This window comes from Phalacrocorax aristotelis, chromosome 1, assembly GCF_949628215.1.
Source record: "Phalacrocorax aristotelis chromosome 1, bGulAri2.1, whole genome shotgun sequence".
NCBI lineage: Eukaryota > Metazoa > Chordata > Aves > Suliformes > Phalacrocoracidae > Phalacrocorax > Phalacrocorax aristotelis.
Genome location: NC_134276.1, coordinates 64,338,040 through 64,359,697, shown reverse-complemented (window position 1 = coordinate 64,359,697; position 21,658 = coordinate 64,338,040). Strand labels below are relative to the sequence as shown.

The 21,658-nt window shown below is 42.5% G+C and overlaps 1 protein-coding gene across 1 annotated transcript in view; it reads left to right on the top strand.

Moving 5' to 3' along the window:
• Window positions 1–1,136: 1,136 nt before the first annotated feature.
• The window catches only part of LOC142052270 (unconventional myosin-XVI-like), a 102,485-nt gene continuing 81,963 nt past the window's right edge, over window positions 1,137–21,658 (top strand). Inside the window, 1 exon segment of the mRNA XM_075082068.1 lies at window positions 1,137–1,866. Within this exon segment, the coding sequence (XP_074938169.1) occupies window positions 1,641–1,866 (226 nt within the window). The 5' untranslated portion in view covers window positions 1,137–1,640.

Below are 21,658 nucleotides of genomic sequence, written 5' to 3'. Positions count from 1 at the left end.
ACAGAGAGGGGAAGGGTAGTCTATGTTAAAATAAGTTCACTGAACTTGAGTGTGGAATTGTGTTCTGTGTCTGCTTGTGTAATGGAGCTTCTCAACAAGATGCTTTGGGCACTTTTGGCATAAATGCATGCTCCTCAATTTTGGAAAATCTGTTTTGAGACCTTGGGTTCTAATCCATAGTGAGTACATGTAATAAATTGTAGAATACAGTATATAACACACAACATAAATTAATATAACATATAAATATATAATGTAATATAGTTTATAAAGTGATAGACATGCAGACCTAGGACTGTCACTTTGATAGTATTTTATTATGGGATTATGACACATAACAGTTTATAGAATAATATGCCTTTAAAGGAAAAGAAAAACTTCAAGAAAAGCATATAGAAATCTTGGATTAGAAACACAAAATCAGTGATTTAAAAAGAAAATTATTGTCTTTCAGTTCTTCAGTAGAGAACGTAGATAAGAATGCCCATTTATCCCTCTTTTTTTTCATTAAAATAAGTCAATATTTGTGAAGCATTTATGTACTATGATGATGTGAGCTTTACAAAAGCCTGTCAGGAAATTATTAATTATGCCTTCAGAGCGGGGTTTGAATGGTATTCAGTAGATTAGACGTTTGTCAGGTAGCACGGAGAAACCAAAGTGATCATTTAGTCAACACTACTCAGCTAGTGCCCTGAATGAGGTAGGGGTCTTTTGATGATGTAATTACAGCTTTAGCAAAACGATTAGACAAAAGCAGGCCTAATTAAAGTTGCACAGCAACGCTTAGTTTTGGTATTTCTTAACTGCCCAGGGTGACTTGAGTCTATATCCCTTTCAAGAGCTCTTCCATCAAACTAAGGAGGGAAAACGTCTCTCATCTGGGCTGCCAGCAGTCCTTAGAAATTACAAATTTGGACATTTACCTCCCATATGAAGAAAATTTAAGTATGTATATAAAGTAGAGCATGAGAATCAGAAGTGATCGGGTGGTCTCCAGCCAGCACATCAAATGCTTTTATGGCAGGTTAGTGGGTACACCACTGATGTGGAAGATGTGGATTCACATCTGAGCACTCAGGCAATAAAATTATCTGACAATCCACTAGTCCCCTTTTGTAACAGAGCTGTCCCCTGAAAACCAACTAGCAGCAAGTAGTCTCGTGGTCTTCGTTCTCAGTGGCAAAGAGAATATACCGGGAAAGATCATCCCTGTTATTGCAATGTCAGTAAAAATATCAGATTTAGTGGTAATGACAAATGAGGCATCTGATTTAAAGGTAATGTTATGAATGTTAGGATTAACTGAAACAAACACAAATTTGTGACTGGGTTCCACAAGAAAATTTCAATATCTGACAGTTTCATTAGAAGATTCTATTTGGATGGCTCTGTAGAATGCAAAAAAAAAAAAAAAAAGTAAATAATAATGATGATAATGCTGCATCCTCTCTGTGGTCAGCACTGGTCGAGCAGGAGGAGGTCACATGATAGACTTCCACATGGTTCAAAAGGACAAGAAGAAAATTGGTGGAGGTTTCATGGCACATTTGAAAACACGCTGTTGCATGATCTAAATATGTTTTCTTTAATTCCTTACAGGCTGTTTCCAGCTATGTAATGTTTTTCGGTCCCATGAGATGGAAATTGAGCAGTGCTTGCTGGAGTCCCTCCCCCTCGGCCAGCGGCAGCGGCTGGTGAAGCGGATGCGCTGTGACCAAATAAAGGCATATTACGAGAGAGAAAATGCTTTCCAGAAACGGGAGGGCTACGTGAAAAAACTGAAACATGGAAAGAATCATCGAGTTCATTTTAACCTTGCTGATATGATACAGGATGCAATCATACGTCATGATGATAAAGAAGGTACTTAGTAATGTTGAACTACTTTTTTCTTTTGCATAGCTGAAAGTCTCAGAGGAAAAGCTTACCTGTTCTGCTTACCTATCTTTGGGAAAAATACAATTTTACACGGTAGTAATCATAAAGTGACTGTCATAATAGAACATACAGGCATGTATTGCACACAACATATTATAGCTTGTTACTGAAATGAATAAGGCATAAAGAATAAACCTTCAGAAACCCAATGACTTTAGTCTGAGGTTAATATATGTATAAACTAATATATTTCAAAACCAGTACGGACTATGATCATCATTACGTGTGGCCTCTTATATACCTACACGAGCCATAGTATTTAACAAATTTTAGGGGTTCTGTTTTTAGCTTCTTGGCATTGTTTGAATGCCTGGTGGAGCCAACAGTAACCTGAGGCATTTTGTAACTTACTCCTCAAAAGAGAACCGAAACTTGCAGTAAGGATCTCTCAAGGTTTAGAAGTCCCCAAGAATCCCCATGGTGTTGTGTGGGAGGGACAGAAGAAAGGAACTGCGGCTTTTAGCAACCCCTTTGAAAACAGATTTTATGGCAGCTCATTGTAAACACATTAGCGCAAAACTATGTGAATAAAGGAGGCTTTGAAACTGAGTCCCATCACGCAAACAAACTGGCGAGTTCCTCCTAATTTTTATCAGTTTGAGCAGGTATGGGTTTTTTACTCACTCCTGAATCTGCATTTTAATGGGCGTTTGATCTATCATTGCTTATCACTGAGGTATAGCCCTACCCATTTAGATCTACGTGGGAAATGAATCAAAGAGCTCTCCTCTTCAAGTGAGTGCTCAGGGTGTCGTTTATAACTCAATTACAAATAAAATTCACAACCTTTTGTTCCACTCTCCTAGTGTGTAAAAGCACAGGGATTATAAGTGAAGATCTTCTTCCCCCATGTTCCCATAGCTCCCAGCTATCTCTAAACACAAAGCAGAATACTAGATATGACTTCCTGCATTCTGTAAAAGTCAGATACTTGAGGCTATTTTTGACATTTATGCTGAAGAAAGGTAGCTTGCTCCTCGGAGTGGTGATGGGGCATCAGCAGTCTTTTGTGTTGCCCATACTTGGGCTTAAGCTGTACCTGAATCAGAACAGAAGGTTCAGCAGCTGCTGAGGCTGAATAGCATGAACATAAAGGGAAGATCCTTCAGGCAGAGGAGAGTAAGGTGGGGGAAAACCAAGGATGATGCGCTTGAAACAGATGAAGCAAGGAGCTCAAATAGTGCATGGGCAACCCCAGTAGGACTAACAGCACTCTCCTGAATTTGATGCCTGTGATCCTTTCACAGGACTATGAAAAAGTGTGGCTGTTGTCCTGCAAGTGCCTGTCTGTTGTGATATTAGCCAAAAGTTCCCAGAGCCGGTTCCCTTTGAGCTGAATAATGCTATACTAGGAACTATTATCATGTGAGCCAATAAAAACAAAAATTAAAAAAAACCCAAACCACTGTTGCACCTCATACACATAAGAGCAGCTCTCTTCCTATTGTTGCTGAGTGGAACACCCAACCATGACTCTGAAGTGAATATATACCTACACTGGAATTTCAGGTCAAATTAGACATATGCTTTTGTAGAAAGTATCATAGTCATTTACTGTGTAGGTCTTGCTTTATGGAGCATGAAACCAGATTCCTTTCAGACAAACCTGAACGGGAAGATGTGCCCTGGAGGCACACCTAGTGCCTCCAAAAGTAATGGGTTTTCAGTCTGTAAGACCAGGCTAGACATCAGCTGAAGTAATCCCACTGAAACAGGTATAGTTGAGGATGTTGGGCTTGGAGACTACCTGCTTCCCTGGTTTGTTTATTTATTCATATTTCAGTCATTCATTCAAAATTTGTCCTTCATATTACACATCGCTATTTACTAATGGGTATATATAGCCAGAAAGCTAATTGTGATGGATCCTGATAATTGCGTGCTGTATCCTCCACCTCACTGCAGTTTCACATCAACTTTACCTGCCTGGCTGGAGTAAATACAGCTCTGGTGTGAAAACGAAGATCTGAACCCTCCCCTTCACCAGGTCCTAAAGCAGAAATGACTGCAATAGAAGGCTGCAGATGGGAATGAGCACACATTTCCTGGCTCTTCAAATGTCACCCCATCTCTTCAGCTCCCTGCTTCTGGTGAAACAGCCTGGGGGACTGAGAAAGAGGTTGTAATACTGGGTTAAGCAAAGTTGGGAGACAGGTTTTAACAGCCTGTCAGCCTTCCTTTCTTCCCATAAATTTTTCCCTGGCCTCTGGGATCTGGCTTTTACTGCAGAGGATGCTCAGTAACCAGCAGCATTCCCAAATACAGTCAGATTGACGATGGGGAACCAAATTCAGTACAAAGGGTTTAAAAAATGCTTCTCTTTCAAAAAGCTGAGCATTGAACAAGGTTTTTCTAACAGGTAGCTGAAGGCAAGTAAGTAGCAGAGAAGTACTTTAACGTGAATTAGTTATAGTAATTTAATGATTGAGAATAAAAGCCCTATTGCTATGTCAAGTTAAGTTGTTATCCTGTGAAAAATGAGATTCACACTGATATGGATCTTGTATATTTTGGAATAAATGCTGAAAGTAATCAAGATGAGAATTCAGCAAATCTTCAAAACCATAGAATCATAGAATCATTAAGGTTGGAAAAGACCTCTAGGATCATCAAGTCCAACCGTCAACCCAACACCACCATGTCTCCTAAACCATGCCCTGAAGTGCCATGTATATGTGTTTTTTGAACACCTCCAGGGATGGCGACTCCACCACCTCTCTGGGCAGCCTCTTCCGATGCCTGACCACGCTTGCAGTGAAGAAATTTTTCCTAATATCCAATCTAAAAGTGCCCTGACGTAGCCTGAGGCCATTTCCTTTTGTTCTGTCACTAGTAACTTGGGAGAAGAAACCACCACCCACCTCACTACAACCTCCTTTCAGGCAGTTGTAGAGAGTGATAAGGTCTCCCCTCAACCTCCTCTTCTCCAGACTAAACAACCCCAGTTCCCTCAGCTGCTCCTACTAAGACTTGTTCTCCAGACAAAATTAAAAATTCAAGAAGATTCAGTTTTGCTTACTAAACATTAATAATTGGCAGTCGGGCATTTTAATGCATTTTGAATATCTTTACTTTTTCAGAGAGAATTTAATTTTTACACTAGACATTTTGTTTATAATGAGATATTTGATAACAAGCGTAAAGCTGTGTTGCAGCATATTCTGTACTCCAATAGCTTCAGAAGACTAAATTCTATCAGGTGACACCTTTTCTTGTGGTAATTAATTTTGTGATCTTGAAGTGCAGGAGCTTCAAAATGGTGAATTCCTCTGGAGGTATAATATAACTCACATGACTGTGAACAAGCCTCATCCTGTCGTTTGGGATGCAGGGACAGACTGTGGTGTCCAAGACGAGGACGGTGCAACCTGGATGGTTTAAATTAAATAACTGGCTACACATATATGAAATCAGTTTTCTGATGAGAATGTAAATATAAATTGTAAAATGTGATCCCCGGGTTCGAAGTGTTTGTAAGTCCTAAGTGTCACAGCTTTTGGGATATGGGGTTTTTGTAAACTGCAACTGAATGTGTGAAGGCTAAAATTCTGGGATTCAAACAGTTTTCTTCTGGTTTTGCCTTTGGAAGAGGGTATACATAAACAGAATTATGAAAGAGTGGAATCATCCTCAGAGAATTACAGCCAGACCAATTTTCTCCAATGTTCAGAGGTATTTCGGAACTGTTTGCAAATCTTGGGCTTTTGAAGGCTTTATCCACGAATATGTGTTTCCTTCATTCTTTAAATTGAAGCACAACCAAATTCTGTTTGTGTCTTGTCCTCCTCTGAGACTGTTAAGCCAAATCCTGTTTGTTGATGAATCAACATCAACAGAATGAACATAAAGCTGGAGTAGGTTTACTTGGTTTGGGATCTGGTTATAAAAAATTTATGTCAGTTACATGCTGATTAAGTAGAAAATGTGGATACATTGCATGGGGCTCATGGAAGAGCAACAAACCAGGAGGAATTACAGAGAGTGATTAAAAAGGAGGAGAGGAAGACCTGTGAGAGTGATAAAGCACTGCTTACATCTGAACGAGTTTGAACGCGGATGGTAAAAATTCAGCAAGAACGAACACCGGTTCTGTAGGTGTAAAAGACAGCTAGAGAGGGATGTTTCACAGTTCTGTGAAGGGAATACAAAAAGTGAAGTATAAACAGTGGAAGGAGGATGCAACAGTAGAATAGGCTAGAAGGAGCTTCCCAAGTGAAATCCAGGGACTCATTTCTTAGAGAATATCATAAACTGGACAGCAGTTATATAGAGATTGGACAGCACAGTTAGAAATGGTGAGAAGTCTGTTTTGGTAGGTGAGTTAAATTGGGTCACGTGAATATATAGAGGGAGGAATTTGTAGTGTGGCTAGTGCAGAGGCATTTCGCATCTGAGTTGATTGGAATTTCACCTCATGAAGAATGCAATGTATCTTCTCCAAAATTACTATGGCAGCTGCTACTGGGCACAAAATACCTCTCTGATGCTGCGTGCTAATAGGTGTGATCATTAGTTGGCATTAAAATTCATTTTAGAGTGGGCTTTAGAAAGTTTTACCAGTGACCTGCTTTGTCTGACCTGTTTGGAAACGCAATATCTGCTCATTGTACTTCTCACAAAGTCAAAACCTGGCAAAATGTTGTATTTTTGTTCTGTTGGGAGGCATTTAAAATAACTTTTTTCTGTTGTTCCTGACTGAAATTTGATCTTTTACCTGAGCCAGGGAGACTGGAGGGAAATGCTCCTTCTCTTTCTCCCTGCAGCCTCCTGCAATTTCTCTTTTTTAAAGTAACATGCTTTTTAGTGCTGTTGGTGGGCCACATTCACCCACGCTACTAACAGTGAGCATTTTGAGAGTTTGCAACTGTCATTCTCGGTGAGGACGCGTCTAGAAGCAGAAGCTGGTGAATAAGTGAGCGCACTGGGTTTTCTGACACTGGTTTTGTACACCTCTGCTGCTGGCAAGGGAATACCTGTACTGCGTTTGCCTTTGAATCCTATACGGCTTTGTTCTGTGAGGTGTTAAATCCCTGTTAATAATGGACATCAGTCATATAATTTTACTGCAAATGGGGAGATGTGGCCGAGCAGGCTTCTGCATCCCATTCCTTCCCACTGTGAAAGAGGCGTCCGTGCAGCTACACCTTGCGTTAGCGTGGACTCAGCTTTTCTTCCGTGATACGCACACTCCAGTATTTGCTGAGCCTGCACATCAGCTTAGATGCACGTACAAGTAATTAGGAAATGAACCGAGCAATCAGGAAATAAACTGAGTGAATCTGAGCTGCAGTTTCTGCTTCAAATAGAAGGTAGTCATGCCGAACAGATCTTGGTGTTTTGGCCTCTTGAGAATAAGGGATATGCACCCTCCCTGAAGCAATGGGGGAGTTATTGCCACTGACAACAATGGGAAACAGTGGCTGCTTTGAAAGAGGTCATTTTTTGAGCGTGAACTGAGAGATAAACTTGCCATGATGAAAAGAGTAGCTAAAAGTGAATGTGACAGGCCTGTACCTGAAATCTAACAGAGAGGGGGAACTAAAGCACTGGGTTTAGTTTCAGCCACCACCTTTGGGTATATTCTGTAAGCCAGCCTTTCAGAAATCCTGCAACATTGCCCAGTCATAGGACTGTCAGAAACTCGGTGTATGTGGTATCTTTCGTTCTGAAAACTCTAAGTCATAATGTAGTCCTGAGCTATACCATGAGGTCTGCCATGCTGGCAGGGCATGGAAGGTCAGGGTAGGAAGTCCAGAGAGCTGGCAACTCAGTCTTGAGACAAAAGAGGTGCTCCTGTGAAAATCAGCCTTTCAAAGGGGAAATGCAGATTCCCTAAACCTAATTAAAGCCTATTTCATGCTTTTGATGGGCAATATGCCGATTCCGTGGCAGCACTGCGATTCTGCATGACACTATACCAAAGTGAATGAGTGTTAGCACCGATGCTGCATCTGTAATAATGATTCTTGCCTTTTCTGTGGAGGCTGAGCCTGACTCTGTTTCACTCAGCCCTGCTCTACTCTGCCTGAGCTTCCTCCCAACCCTGCAGAGCTACCGGCACGGCCCTTTGCATTTAGCAGTAGGATGCGGTGGCTGGGGACAGCCTTATTCTCCCTCTTCTCACCAGGGGAAGCCCAGAAAAGGTGGTTTAAAAAGCAGAAGAGACCAACATCCTACTTTTGCCGTAGTGTCTGCTGCCGAGGGAGGCCTCCCAGGGCTGGGTCCTACCCCCAGCAGATTGGCTGCAGAGTAATTGCTTAGTGCAGGGAAAAAAACAGGGACCCCGTCTCACTCCCCCCTCCCTGCCGTGATGGCAGTATCTCTAGCCATTCGAAAGATTTAATGTTCTTGTGAGATTTGGTAGTATCACGATATTTGAGAGCATTGGAGTAATCAATATAATGGGAGGTTTTAGTATTATTAGTTATTTTTTGTGAGCACTGTTTGATGTACAACACTGTGATAAATTTCAGCTACAATAACGAGAAGGCTGTGTAAGGACGCATAGAGGGGATGGGTACCGGTGGGGCTGGTGCTGGAGTGTAATTTGCATCCTAACAACTTTGGGTTATGAAAAGAGCCCAGGGGAAGGGAAAGCAAAACCTGTTCAAAAGAAGAATGTGTCTGAGGTGGCACTGGGAGCTTTCAGTGGTTAGGAGAATGTGTCAAAGATGTTCTAGTGGCTGTTCCTACTCACAGAAAAAGTAAAGAATAATTTGAAACAGAAAACTGAGGGTGAAACTGAGCTGAAGCAAAGCACATTTTTAATGATTTCCTTGCATTGTTTCCAAATCTACTAACTGACTTCCTATTTTTGCATCTTGTGGCAATAGGCTTGCTTATGCTTTACTGTTCTCTTTTTCCAGTACAAACAGCTTGGCTGGTTACAGACAAGTTGTTCTGGAAAACAGTGGGTCGCACTGCCTGTGTCTGGCAAACCTATCAGGGCACGCTTGCTGCTCCTCAGAGATCAGGCTTAAGGGCTGCCAGCAGTCTTTTTAAAAAGCTGGAAGAGCCAGGACGTGAGCAGCAGCAGTGGGTTTATGAATGTAAGACTCCATCCGGGAAACCTGTTGTCAGGTAGCAGGAAGCTGGAGGAAGAGGCTGAGGAATGAGGACGGCTCAGAGTGTGTAACTAGGCTGTTAATTGCAAATGTTTTTATAATGAAGAAGAGAGGGAACATACCCAGCTAACCTGTCTGCCCTCGGGATTCTGACTTTCAAGTACCTTTCTAGATGTTCAATGACACCCCTTCCTCTCAAACTGACCACAGGCACCTTTTCTGATTTTACCCGTTGCATGTGCTGGGGTGAGTGGTTGGAAAGCGAGGCTCTGAGCACGGCAATGCCTTGATGGTGGAATTCACCAAAGCCTTGCATGAGGGTTGCTTTTTCCTGTGTCAGTGGTTCAGAGGCGTCTTTGCTACTAGGCAAGACTGCAAGATAAAAGAATATGTTTACTAAAGACAGAGAACTGCAGTAATAGAACAGATTTACAGAAAGATGCAGTGACAAACCTCATTATTATGCTTAATATCTAGGAAAGAGGTGAAAAATAGGTGTAGCATTAAATCTGCCAAGTCTTTACCATTAAGCCGGAGTTTTCTTAAATTAGGCAAAAACCCCACCCTTATCTTGATTTTAAAAAGGTCACTCTTTTCAAAAGAGAAGGGCCTCTGTGAAAGTTCAGATCAATCTTCTATGCCATCTGAAATTAAAATAACCCATGCTTGTTTACTTCCGCCTTTAAAAATCTTCCTGCTTTTTCTCTTATGATTAATATTTAGTATCAGCTTCTTTCATTCCCTTCTCCTCCCAAAGGTACTTGAATTAGCATTTCTTTTGTATAGTGTTTGTCTCAGCTACAGCCCTCTGAAGGGGCAGGGGTAAAATTTTATAAGTGATGTGATGGGAAATATTAAATGGATGGGGTATTTTACTATATATATAACCTTGTTATATGTGTATTACCCCAAGAGCATAAAGGCCAGAAATATAAACGTGGTTGGTGAATCAGGGTGAGGTTGTGTAACCTGAGCAGCTTTTCCCAGTTCTCTGGTTTTTTTGGTCTACAGAACGCCGACGCTCTTGATTTTACGCTCTTTTTTGGGAAACCATCTCACTTCCACCAATAAACTCTGGATGCACCATTCCAACCCTGAGCAGGATAGAACGGAAGCAGTTGTAGTGTGTTTAGTATGCACGTGTAAACCTTCACAACAAAAGAATGCCTCCAAAATAAAAAATGGAAAAGTTGGGTCAAAACCTATATTAATAGGAAATGAGACCAATTGCACCAATTAGTAATTTACTGCATAGTGAAGTCTTGAGGAAGGACAAGACAAAAATCAAATTAATCTAATCTCAGTGTGAGGAATTTAAAACCCAGCGTAATCAAGAACATTCAGAACAGAACTGCAGGGCAGCTAAAATGCATTTGAGGGATTATATACACTGTTTCTCCTTACCTTAACGTGCCCAGTCCTTTTAAAAAATTTAAACACAAATAGATTTCTCAAGTATTATCTTGCTTTGTTTTAGGATTGTGCTAGTAGTATTTAATACATTCTAATTTTAGATTACTATTTCCTCTTACTCTAAACTTCATCTAAACTTCTTTTTCCCCCCTCCAACTGGGAGAGCATATGAAATGCACTATATACATACTAAGAGGGAGGTTTCCCATACAGAGCTAATTTGGATTTTACAGTTAGTTTCCTTTGCATTGGAGGAGAAATCTGTGCACTGGGTGATAATCTAGAAGCCACTATTGGCAAATGTTGGTTTACCAGGAACATAATTGTAGAAGAAATCACAATACTTATGTATGGTAATTTATACAATTTAATATTTATTGTCCAATCCTTAAGAGACGTGAACGTTAGACACTGAATAGTGAAGTCAAGAGACTATTCAGAGCATATGAAATTAATGAAGTGCACAAAATTTTGCCCAGTTGGGACTCTTGGGAAGAAAGAAAAGCATATACTGTAATACTGTAAATAAATACATCCACAGGAGAGGCGAGTACACGCATTCTGTGTTGGGAACTCCTGCTCTGCGTCTGGGAACTTTGGAAGACAGCAACACAGATGACTGTCAGGCATGCTGCTACTGACCTCATCAGCTCTGTAGATAGAAAAATGAAGCGCCAACCAAGCATCTCAGTCCACCCATTGATGAAGAAGCTGTTTTGGAGGCCTGGAAGGTAGAGGCACATTTCAGACGAGAGCAAGCCTTCAGTCCTATAGGCTCAGCATGGTTGTTAACCTTGTTAGCTCCACGTGGACTGAATTCAGCAACACAAGGCACCTTTTTGTTATGACACAGAGAAACATAATGCCTTTAGTTATTGGGTAACAGATGTTAAGTAATTAAAGCAGCCCCTTTCAAAAGCAATCATAAAATCACAGGGAGATGAAATTTGAATACATTGGAATTCCTACAGGATTCCATATGTGTTTTTTGTTTTTTTTGTCCACATGTTTACATTTTTAGGAGTTTGGTAAAGCTGAGATGAGAACTGAATGTGAAACTATTTTTTGTTGATAAAAAATACGTATGATTCCTAATATACAACACTTATTTAATTGGAAAAAGTAAAACTCACAAAAGAAGGCATAATGTCAAAAAAGTGAAGGACAGGCTTGATGGTGTAGATTTTATCTAGCCCTTCTGTTCTCCCTGTGGACTGCCTAACCGCAGAGTGCCTCTGCTCCCTGGCTTCTTTTCTCTTAGCCCTGAAATCTCCCTGGGTTGTGTCAGCTGCCGTTTCTGTTTCTGCACGTGCCCAGAACTACCTTGCTTTGAACAGCTGTCTGTCTGTGCCCAGTAGGGAACTACAGACAAAGCATCCCTCCATTTTGGGTCCCTCCCTGGTAGGGGTTTTCCCACCAAATGTAGTTCATCTGTCTTGCCATCAAGCGGATGGAGTTATAGGTTCCTCCTTTTATCCACGAAACTGAGGTTGGAGATGTCCCCCACCCATTTTTGCTGGCCCATAAGTTGTGCCTGTGTGTTGCTTCAGGAGCTGCATTTCTCTCTCCCACTGCTGCTTCTCTCCTCTGCTCTCCCTAGCCCCACATCTCGTCTCTCGAGCAGTGTCTGACCTGGCATGGCTTCCTCCTGGGGAAGGGGCCTGACAGGCGAAATGAATCGGGATGGTCTTGCTCATGGTATAACAAACTGCAGAAAGCTGACTGCATAGTAAGCTGTTGTACAAAGCCTCGATGTTGTCGTCATCTTTGCTGCTCACTGCGTTTTGAAAAGAGGAGCACATACCAGACCCATTTCACATGTTTAAGCTCTGAACAAATCAAGACCGAGGTAGGTGGTTGAACTTAGCAATTCCTATTTGATGTTTTTGGGTGTCTCTGAGTTTACCCTGAAGGATTTGTTGATCACCTCGCTGAAAAGTATGCCTTTTCCTTGCTAGAATACAGAGCTTCTAGAAACTTAGCTTTTGATTTTCCTTTGAATCACAGATTCCTCAAATGTAGGCACTGAATTTCTTGCTTTGTATGTAGGCAATTCCATTCTGAACCTTAACCCTATAAATCCAAACAAGAACAGACTTGGTTAACTAGCAATCATAATTTTAAATGTTGCCTCAATTACAGGTGTAAAACATAACACGTATGAGGAAACCTTAGTCCACATTTTTTCCTAGGAATTGTATTTATTTCCTTTTGAACACATTTTCAAAATTCTCTCTTCTTTATTGTGGCGGGCTATGATATAAAGCTTTTCTTCAGCGGGACAAGTCAGTACGTAAATGATTCATGACTTTGCATGATCAGGATCTAACTCAGGAGGCTTTCACAAACTCATATGTCGAGAAAAAGTATTCAGAAGCCCATTACCCCTGCACAAGAATCCAGCTTTTCAAGAGTATAATCTGGTCTGAACAGATAACCTTTAAAGACATATATGTGTCCTTTTATTAATTTTAAGCCTATCAAGGTCTTTTATAGCTTCATGTTGGTGTTTCTCTCCATAAGATCTTTCTGTCCATGTAATAATAAAAAGTTTTCCACCTTAGGGTGTTCTGGCACCCAAAAGTGGTAAGGAACACAAAGACTAATCGCTCACAAATCCACTGTCATGCCAAAAAGGGTCATTAAGCCATTAACAACCAGGAAATTGGCACCTGGCGTTCTTCCTATTCATTTGAAAGGGGATCCACCGTTGATTTTCCAGCATCATGCAGTGGGATGCAAGGCTATAAATTGGCAGCATTCAGAAGCCTGTTCTCTCAAGGAAAGATGGCACCCACTGAGTGGCAGGTACTGCTGGCATTCCCTGGATATTGTTGAAGAGAAAGATTGCTGTGATGGCAGAAGACCCTAGTCAGTACTTGTGAAATAAAAAGATAGCAAGAATGGAATCTTTTCTATGCAACTTGCTGTTGATTTCTTCTTCAAAGCATTTATTGTGCATCAGTGAAAGACCAGACCTTATTTTGGGATCCTGCGACATACAGACTTCACTTTATCACTGTTGTATTGGTTGCCAGATTGAGAAGAACATTTGTTCAGAGCTTTTGGAAAGTGGCGTTTGTTTTGGAGCTTTGTGAGGCGGAATAACTAAGGGGACTAACTTCCTCTAGAAGCTCTGAAGGTAGAACTAAAGGAATATAGCCAGAGCCACTAAATGCAGCAAATGATTTTTTTTTTTTACCTTCCAAGTGCTGTCTCTTTAGGCTTTTTCTGTTACTCTGCTCTTTCCTTCTGCCTGAACTGTAGTACCTTTCCCCGTAAAATCACAAATATATCAGAGGCAGAGCCAGGTTTATTTGTGTAGTGCCTAGTGGTTTTTCTCCTCAGTAAGGAATGCTAAACACAAAGTATATATATACTGCTTGTTCTTTCAGTCATCTTTCTATTCTCTGAGGCATGAACTGGAGGATTCTTTTTTCTCAGTACACTGCGATATCATCTTAACTTGGTCTGCAAGGCTTCTTAGCTGTTAAAACCTTTTGCACTTCAGGGTGACAGTGAACAAGCTCTGGAGCTGTGAGAGAGAAATGAGTAAAAAGGTTACGTGGTTATGAAGAGACAACTGATTTTCCTTGATTATTGTTATTTGCAGCCATCACAGTAGCAGGTTATTACAGTGGGCGAACTGAAGCTTGTAAGAATCCAATCCCTGGATGTAAGGGACTGGGTAATTTAGCTTGTGTTTCTGTGTGAATTGCATCCATGAATGGAGGCGGGAAGGTGAGCAGTTAAGGTGAAATTGGCAATCTTTCTAAATGTCCAGCTTCAAGCAAGGATTATAAGCATATGTAAAAGGTTCAAGGTGGAATTCAGACAGTCGGCCTGGGGCTGCATACTGCTTTCTTACCACGTTCCTTCTGAAGACTCTCTATTGCAGGGTAGTGTATATGTAACCTTGAAGCAGGCCACACTGTCATTTTACAGGGCAAACAATGAGCTGGTTACAGGAGGTAATTTCTCACACCGTGCACTGTTTAGGGTTTTGATTACACTCAGGCTCAAAAGGCAAGCATGACAGCTGCAGCATTAAATCACTGAGGTAGGGTCTGTGCTCCCCATTTTAGCAGTCACAACCATTGTTGGTGTAGAGTGGCAGTTTTTTCTAGACTTCCACGCTTACCCCTTGATAGTACAGAAAGATAGTACAGAAAGACTTGAAGCGTTCTTAAAGCTGGAAGCATCTGTGTGAAATCTGTACTGCTGCTTTGTTTCTTAGTTTAGTAAGGGGCATCCTATGAGAGGGCACCAGCTAGCAAACCTTTTAATAATCGTCGTCTGAACTTCATTGGCTTCACTCCATTCCTGTATGGGGTGAACGTTGGGCTTCCTTTGCTTTTAAACCTCTCTCTAAACATCCTATGGTACAAATAGTTGGAATGATCCAAGTTGGACAGAAAAGGAGGGATGTAAAGTCCAGGGGTATATACTTCTGCTGATACTTACATGGGCACTAGTTTATTACCTTGCTCTTTCTCCGTACATGTGGTTTTGCTTATATACATGCACGTTCTCCTGGATTAGTCCTGAACTCTTTCTCTGTTGCTAACTTAGGCAACTTTTTCTCTATTGGCAATGTAGGCACTTCTAGCGCAGGGTTTCCCCGGCTTCTCCCTCATTTATCAGCTTTATGTTCCAGGTACATGTCACGTGTATAGATTGAGAGAATGAGAAAGTGTGGCATTGCGTACCACTCAAAGCTTGAGCCTCTGTAGCTGTAGCTCATCGCTGCAGTCCAAACCCACTGTGTGGCTCCATATGGACATGGACTCAGTGGCCTGACTCAGAACGGAGAGGTGCTCTTCTGTCAGGCGATGTGATGTTGGTCGCTCCTTCCCCTTGTTCACACCAAGATTGCTGAATTCGTAGATTTGTAAAATCAGTCCAGGCTAGAAAGGACCTCAGGAGGTCAGTAGTACAACATCATGCTGAATGTTAGCCTGAGCTAACTAGGGTATTGAACTAAGGCAGCTCTTATTACTGTAGTGCAAGAACAGACTAAGAAAGCAGCGAGATTCCTGTGAGGAGCAACTCAAAGCCAAATTAAACCACCAACTTGTATGTCTGAATTTTGCTTTCCATAAACAATGAAAAAGACGTGATTATACCCGGTGCTGTGTGAGTGTCATTTTGTCCTCTCCGTGCTGGCCTATAACTGCAGTCCATACTGTGACAATGCCTACCTGTAAAAGCTTAAGTCAAGCACAAGTAAAGCAAAATTTGCTTTGTGGTTTACTGTCTGCCCCAGCTTTGGCATGATAGTTTGGCCCTTCTAGAGGCTTACTGGTGTCAAAGAAGAGGCACTGAGTGTTAAATATGAGGGGGTCTATTTCTCCTACATCTCACCCCAGGTTCCCCAGATCCTCAAATGCTTCACTGGTAATCCAGTGTAGGTTCACCCTGCAGAAGACTGGAGTGAAGGCTTAGCCATCTGTGAGCTTGATGATACTGAACGAAGAGCTGTTTGTGCTTCACGTTTGTCTTTGTTTGTAAACTGCATTTAGATGAACTGTAATAAACCTGTCATTTCAGTCCCTTGTGTCCCTGTATGATTTTTGTACTTCAAATACTGAATGCTGAAATCAGGTGAAGTCAATGTTGCTGCAAACTTCAGCTGCCCCAGTGTGATAGCCTTACCTCAAAGCAGATACCTAGAGGTGTTTTCCTTTGCATATTCTGAGGTGGTTTAAGGAAGTGGTGGTCACAGACTTCAAGTTTTTGATAGCTCTTTCCTTCCATGATGGCTTTATACACATGGTCTGTTGTTCTTAGGGTGATTATGTGGCCATTGCTGATTTTTCAGGTGTCTTTTGTTGTTGGCATATAGGTAATGTTGGTGGTTGCTGTCACTGATGTGGGGAAAAGGAGGTGTTAGCCAGAATGCACTGAACTTGCAAGCATACCAAAATAGCTGTAGGATAAGACTGAGTGGGAGCAGGATGACTTTTAGGAGGCTGAGCTTGCACAGCCAGAGCAGCACTGATGAGATTACACAAACCTGTCTGTGGGCAATTTGCTCTCCTTGGTGGACATCCAGGCCATCCATCAGCTATCAGGGAGACTAATAAAGTTCCAGTATGTATTAGAACAAGTTTAGTTGAGACAAGAACCTTATGAGTGATGTTGGAACACTTAACAGTTGCCTTACTGTTGCACCTTTGTTCTAGTCACTATTGATAGAAGAGAACCGGTCTGTGCAAAGAATACACAACAAGCAAGTGTGAATGGTAGCATTTGGGCCACCTTGTCAGGAATGGACAAAGGTTAGGAAAGTTTTTGAGTGACAAGCTTGGCTTTTAGCAAGTGTGGAAGAATTCCTTGAAGATTGGGAGTTTGGGAGCCAAGGTGTGAGGGAAGCTCTAGCCGTAACTGTCAGACCCTTCATGTCCCTGGGCTTTGGATGGAAAGAGCTGACTGAAAATTGAAGAAGAATAAAGAAGATTTGGAGACTAATGGATATAAGCTGCTTGGATTACCACTAGGAAAGTTGTAACGCATTTCAAGAATGCAGCAATTCAGCCAAATCAAATTTTTGGAAAAGAAGTAACAAGGAGTGAAGACCTCTTTGAACTAGATCCACAGGCAGGATATAGAAGTACACAGAAAACAGACATAGTCATTTTTTATAAAGACATGCTGCAACTAACCAAATCATGAAAATGTTCATATTTGTTGTTTGTAACGCACAGGCTAATAGGAGGACTTGGTAATAAGTATGTTGCGGTCAATGCAATAAGTGCTGAATAAGAGTATAAGGAAACAGTAGAGGAGCTTACCCAAACTAAAGGATTCATGCAGCACGTGTGCTTTTTTATATCCATGCTTATATGGGAGACTCATGTGACAGGATGAGTCATATCCCGCTTTCCCGCGGTGATCCTGGCTGTTTGCACAGCACGGGGTAATCTCTCCAGACCTCACCGATCAGTCTGTCAGTCAGCTATGCTTAGCAGATCAGTGAAGAGGAGGAGCAGCTCCACACTGACTTTCCAGAAGCCCAGTTTTCTGGATGTGTCTCTGTGTGATGTTCCCATCCTTGAGCTGACAAGAAAAGCAGATCCTGTTCCATCATCTCCAATAGGAGGATGTGTCTCATGCTGTCCATATGTCCAGGAGTCACTAGGCTTTGCAAACCTCATGCGTTATATTAGGAAAAAAGTGCAATGGAGAGGAGTGGGTGCGTATTGTGAAGTAGAAAAGAGCCACTAAAATGTTTAATGTGTTATTCTTAGTCGGTTTTGGCAAATTGTAGAGGACGGTGGCTGAATGCTGATACTGTTGAAAAACAAAAATGACAAGTTCGACACGTATACAGCAAAATCCAAATTGCCTTCATTTTAAACCTGTGTAAATGTGAAGGGGGGAATGACTACACGTGTGCACAGCGCTCTGCATGGCTCTTCATGTCTCTTGACCATCTCTGAGATGTCTGACAAAGAGTGCTGGTATCAATAGACTGAAGTGCGTTGGTAGTTTAAGACTTATCATACAGCAGAATGTACCTCACCCATAAAATGTTTCACAGTTCACAAATTGTAATGTTCTAAAAACGACGTATGTAGATAAAAAGATTATTATTCAGAAAAACTTGATTCTGTGAACGTTTGAAGTGCCAGGGTGGAACAGCAGAGACATGGTTCTGCTCCCATGAAATCTGTGGAAGTGTGGGTGGGATGGAAACCTTCTGGAGGTGATCTTTCATTCCAGTTGAATGAAATGCAGGTAAATGCCGTAAGGGCTCCATGAGGGCCGGCTGCTCCTGGCGGGTTGGGCTGCTGGGGGGTACGGGGGCTCCCCGGGGTGGCCGGGCAGGCAGGAACTGTGCCACAGCCCCAGCCAGGGACTGGGCAGCCAGGGGGTGCCGGAGCAGCCCCGGGCACTGAGCAACCCCTGGGTACGGGCCTGGGTCGGGCCAGGACATCAGCCTGCAGGTAGGGCCAGGATCAGGCCCGGTGAGGAGAGCCAGAGCCAGGCACACCCGGGGTGGCCGGGCAGGGCCCTGGGGATGGGGATGGGCCGTGGGCGGGCCTGGCTCAGCGGGTGCCATGGCCGGGCACGGCTGGGCTGTGGGGAGCTGGGCTGTGGTGTCACTGGGGCAGGGCCTGGCGGCCCCGGGGGGCTGCTGTGGGGCCTGGGCTGTGGGCAGGGTGGGGGGAGCCCTGGGCTGGACAGGGCAAGGGGGTCCTCAGTGCCCTCGGGGCCCTGGCAGCTGCACGGCATCCACTGTCCAGTGTTGTTACCCAAACTGGGTATAAGTTCTTTAAGTGAAAGGTAGCCAGAAAAAGCATGGTACTGGTTTGGGGGAGCAGGAACTGGCTTCGGGCTTGCTCTCCTAGAACCTCTTAATGAACTGCTGTGCTGTCGCTGCATCTTCTGAAAGGGCGTGTGAAGTCTGGAGAGGGAAAAAACCAAGGAAAACTGTCAGGCTGATTGATGTGATTTGTGAGTAGAAGTCTGAGAGCTACCCCGTAGGATAAGGGCAAGTATTATTAATGAATGATAGTGTGTCGTGACCTGGTGGTCTTCTTCCAGCACCTCTTTAATGATCTGATTAGACCACAGATGTATTTTAAAGGGAATCAGATTGTAGCCATATTAATCCACAGAGTATCTGCAACACAAATATCAAATCTGGGAAGGAATTGGCTTGTGTTTAACAGATACAACAAGGCAGGTGTAAATAAAATGAAAGAAATACGTAGTCTGTATTTAGATAATGAAGAAAACCTCTTTTGGATAGTGATATCTGCCAAATGAAGCATGCAATATTCCTTATTTGGAACACTTTAAATTATGATTTTTTAAAAAAAGTATCAGTTCTGTATTTTTTGTTTATGTAGTTATAGTTGCCTGTTTATGAAAAGTTAGGGGATATTCTATTGATTACCCCCTGTAGTGGCCCTGTAAGCGTCACGACTTGCCTAAAGAAAGAATTGTATCACTCCGATCACACTGTTGTAATTGGAATTGTACTGCCTGCTCTCACGGGGGTGTATTTACACCAGTAGGGAGGTACTTCTGTGAGTTTAGTGCATTTCTCACTAGAGAATTAAGTTGTATCAATGTTTACTTACGCTGGTATACCTCTATGCTCATTGGACATTGTGCCAATGCTATATTTTCTAATTCAGAAACTTTCATTGATATCTTTATGATCCAGTTCCTACCACTGTTCTCGCTGCATGCCATTTGTATCAGATTTAGGAATTCCGTGGCTGCAGAGGAATTAAGTTCAGCACACTGCTCCAAGCAAGAATGAACCACCCCCTAAAATCAACAGTTAAATTCTGTGCCTGCTCTCTGAACCAATTCACCTACCTGTTGCACAGCTGATGGGGCTGATGCAAAGAAAGGAAAGGGGATACGCAGCATCTTGGAGCCACCGACATACTTTGGCAGTAGCCTAAGGACATGTACAATACCAAATTACATTTACAAATTGTGCTTCTAAAACAGTTTAAAACTAAGCTAAAACTGATGTTGCCATTGGTTGCTCTCCTTTCTGTCCTGCTCAGCTTCTGTCCTATCCTTCTGTCCTCCTGTCTTTATGCTCATTTTGAAGTAAGCCAGGGAGCTAAGCCAGCTGAAGGCTAACCTCATGAAAGAGTTTTCAGCTGGTCTAGCTCCCCCTACCAGCCCGTGACATGGGGCACCCCTGTGCAAGGCTGAGGGCAGGAATGAGTGAATGGAAGCACGAGCAAGAGGGAAGCAGCTCCCATTCTGAGAAGGTGAACTGTCACAGATTACACCCTGTGAAAGGTGGTGCCTGGGCCGCATGTGTCAAGTGGTGGGATATTCCTGGAATCATACATTTCCTTCTGGTCACCCATGTGCCACATGCGCGACTAGTTTGGATTAACGCATGGGTAAGCTAATGTCCCTAGTTTGCTCTGTGCTGCCTGGTTTAAGCTTGCTTCCCTGTGCATACCCTGGGAATTCCACTATACACAGGGAACCTAACAGCCAGTGGTCTACAGCTGGTAATTAGTACCATTTCAGAGCTGCTAAGCAGGATAATAGCCTGTTATCTTTGAAGATCTCTAATACAAATCATAATGAGTTGCTTACAAGGCTTCTAAACCAGCTGGCATAAACTTGCTCTGCATGGTGTGAGAGTTACAAGAGGGACTGTATTGCTTTATATGGAAAATAAGTCAGCAGTAAGTTGATGTATGCGAATTAAGTAATATTGGCCTAGGATCAACATAAACGGTGGGTGAAACAGAGGGGGTGTACAGTCTATTCAGCAGAAAATGTGTGTTGTATGCAAATTCTTTACCTTTCACTGTTACACCAGGGAAAAGCATGGGATGGCAATGGTTTTCAAATTAAGCTACTGACTACAGGAGGAGTTATTTTGCTGATGTGTTTTTTAGTATTTATAATTTAATGACTGTAGGATTGGAAAGTTGCAAAGTCTGAAAGACATTTAACATATCTAGTAAGATAATGTAAAGATCTGAAACTTGTATTCAATTCTACAAGCATTTGGATGTACAGTCGGGTGTGTCTGTAGCCTAAAAAAGTTAGCCTACACAATTCCACCAGTAATTTTAAGAGCTTTCCAATAGACACATTGTTGTGTTTTAGCCCCGGTCAGCAACTGAGCCCCACACAGCTGCTCACTCACTCCCCCCACCCTAGTGGGATGGGGTAGAGAATTGAAAGGCCAGAAATTAGAAAACTCATGGGTTGAGATAAGAATAGTTTCATAATTAAAATAAAACAGTAAGTGTAATGATAATAATAATATGGGGGTTGGGGGGGTGGTGGAGAGAGAGAAAACCTCAGGACAGGGGGAAAGTCAACCAAACAACAAATGATGCAGCCGCTCACCACCTGCTGACTGATGCCACCAGTCCCCCAGCTGCGATCGCTGCTTCCCCTGCCGAACTCCCCCCAGTTAATACACTGAGCGTGATGTCATATGTTATGGAACATCCCTTTGGTCAGTTTGGGTCAGCTGCCCTGGCTGTGCCCCCTCCTGTCCCGGCTTCTTGTGTACCCGGCAGGGCATGGGAAGCTGGAAAAGTGCTTGAGTGGTGTAAGCACTACCCAGCAACAACTAAAACATCAGTGTGTTATCAATATTATTCTCATACTGTAGCAGTGCTGAAGAAAATTAACTCTACCCTAGCTAAAGCCTTGATACACATATTTCTAAGGTGAACCCGGTGGGGTGTGAGCTTTTGGAACAACTGGCTGTAGCCTGATGATGATGT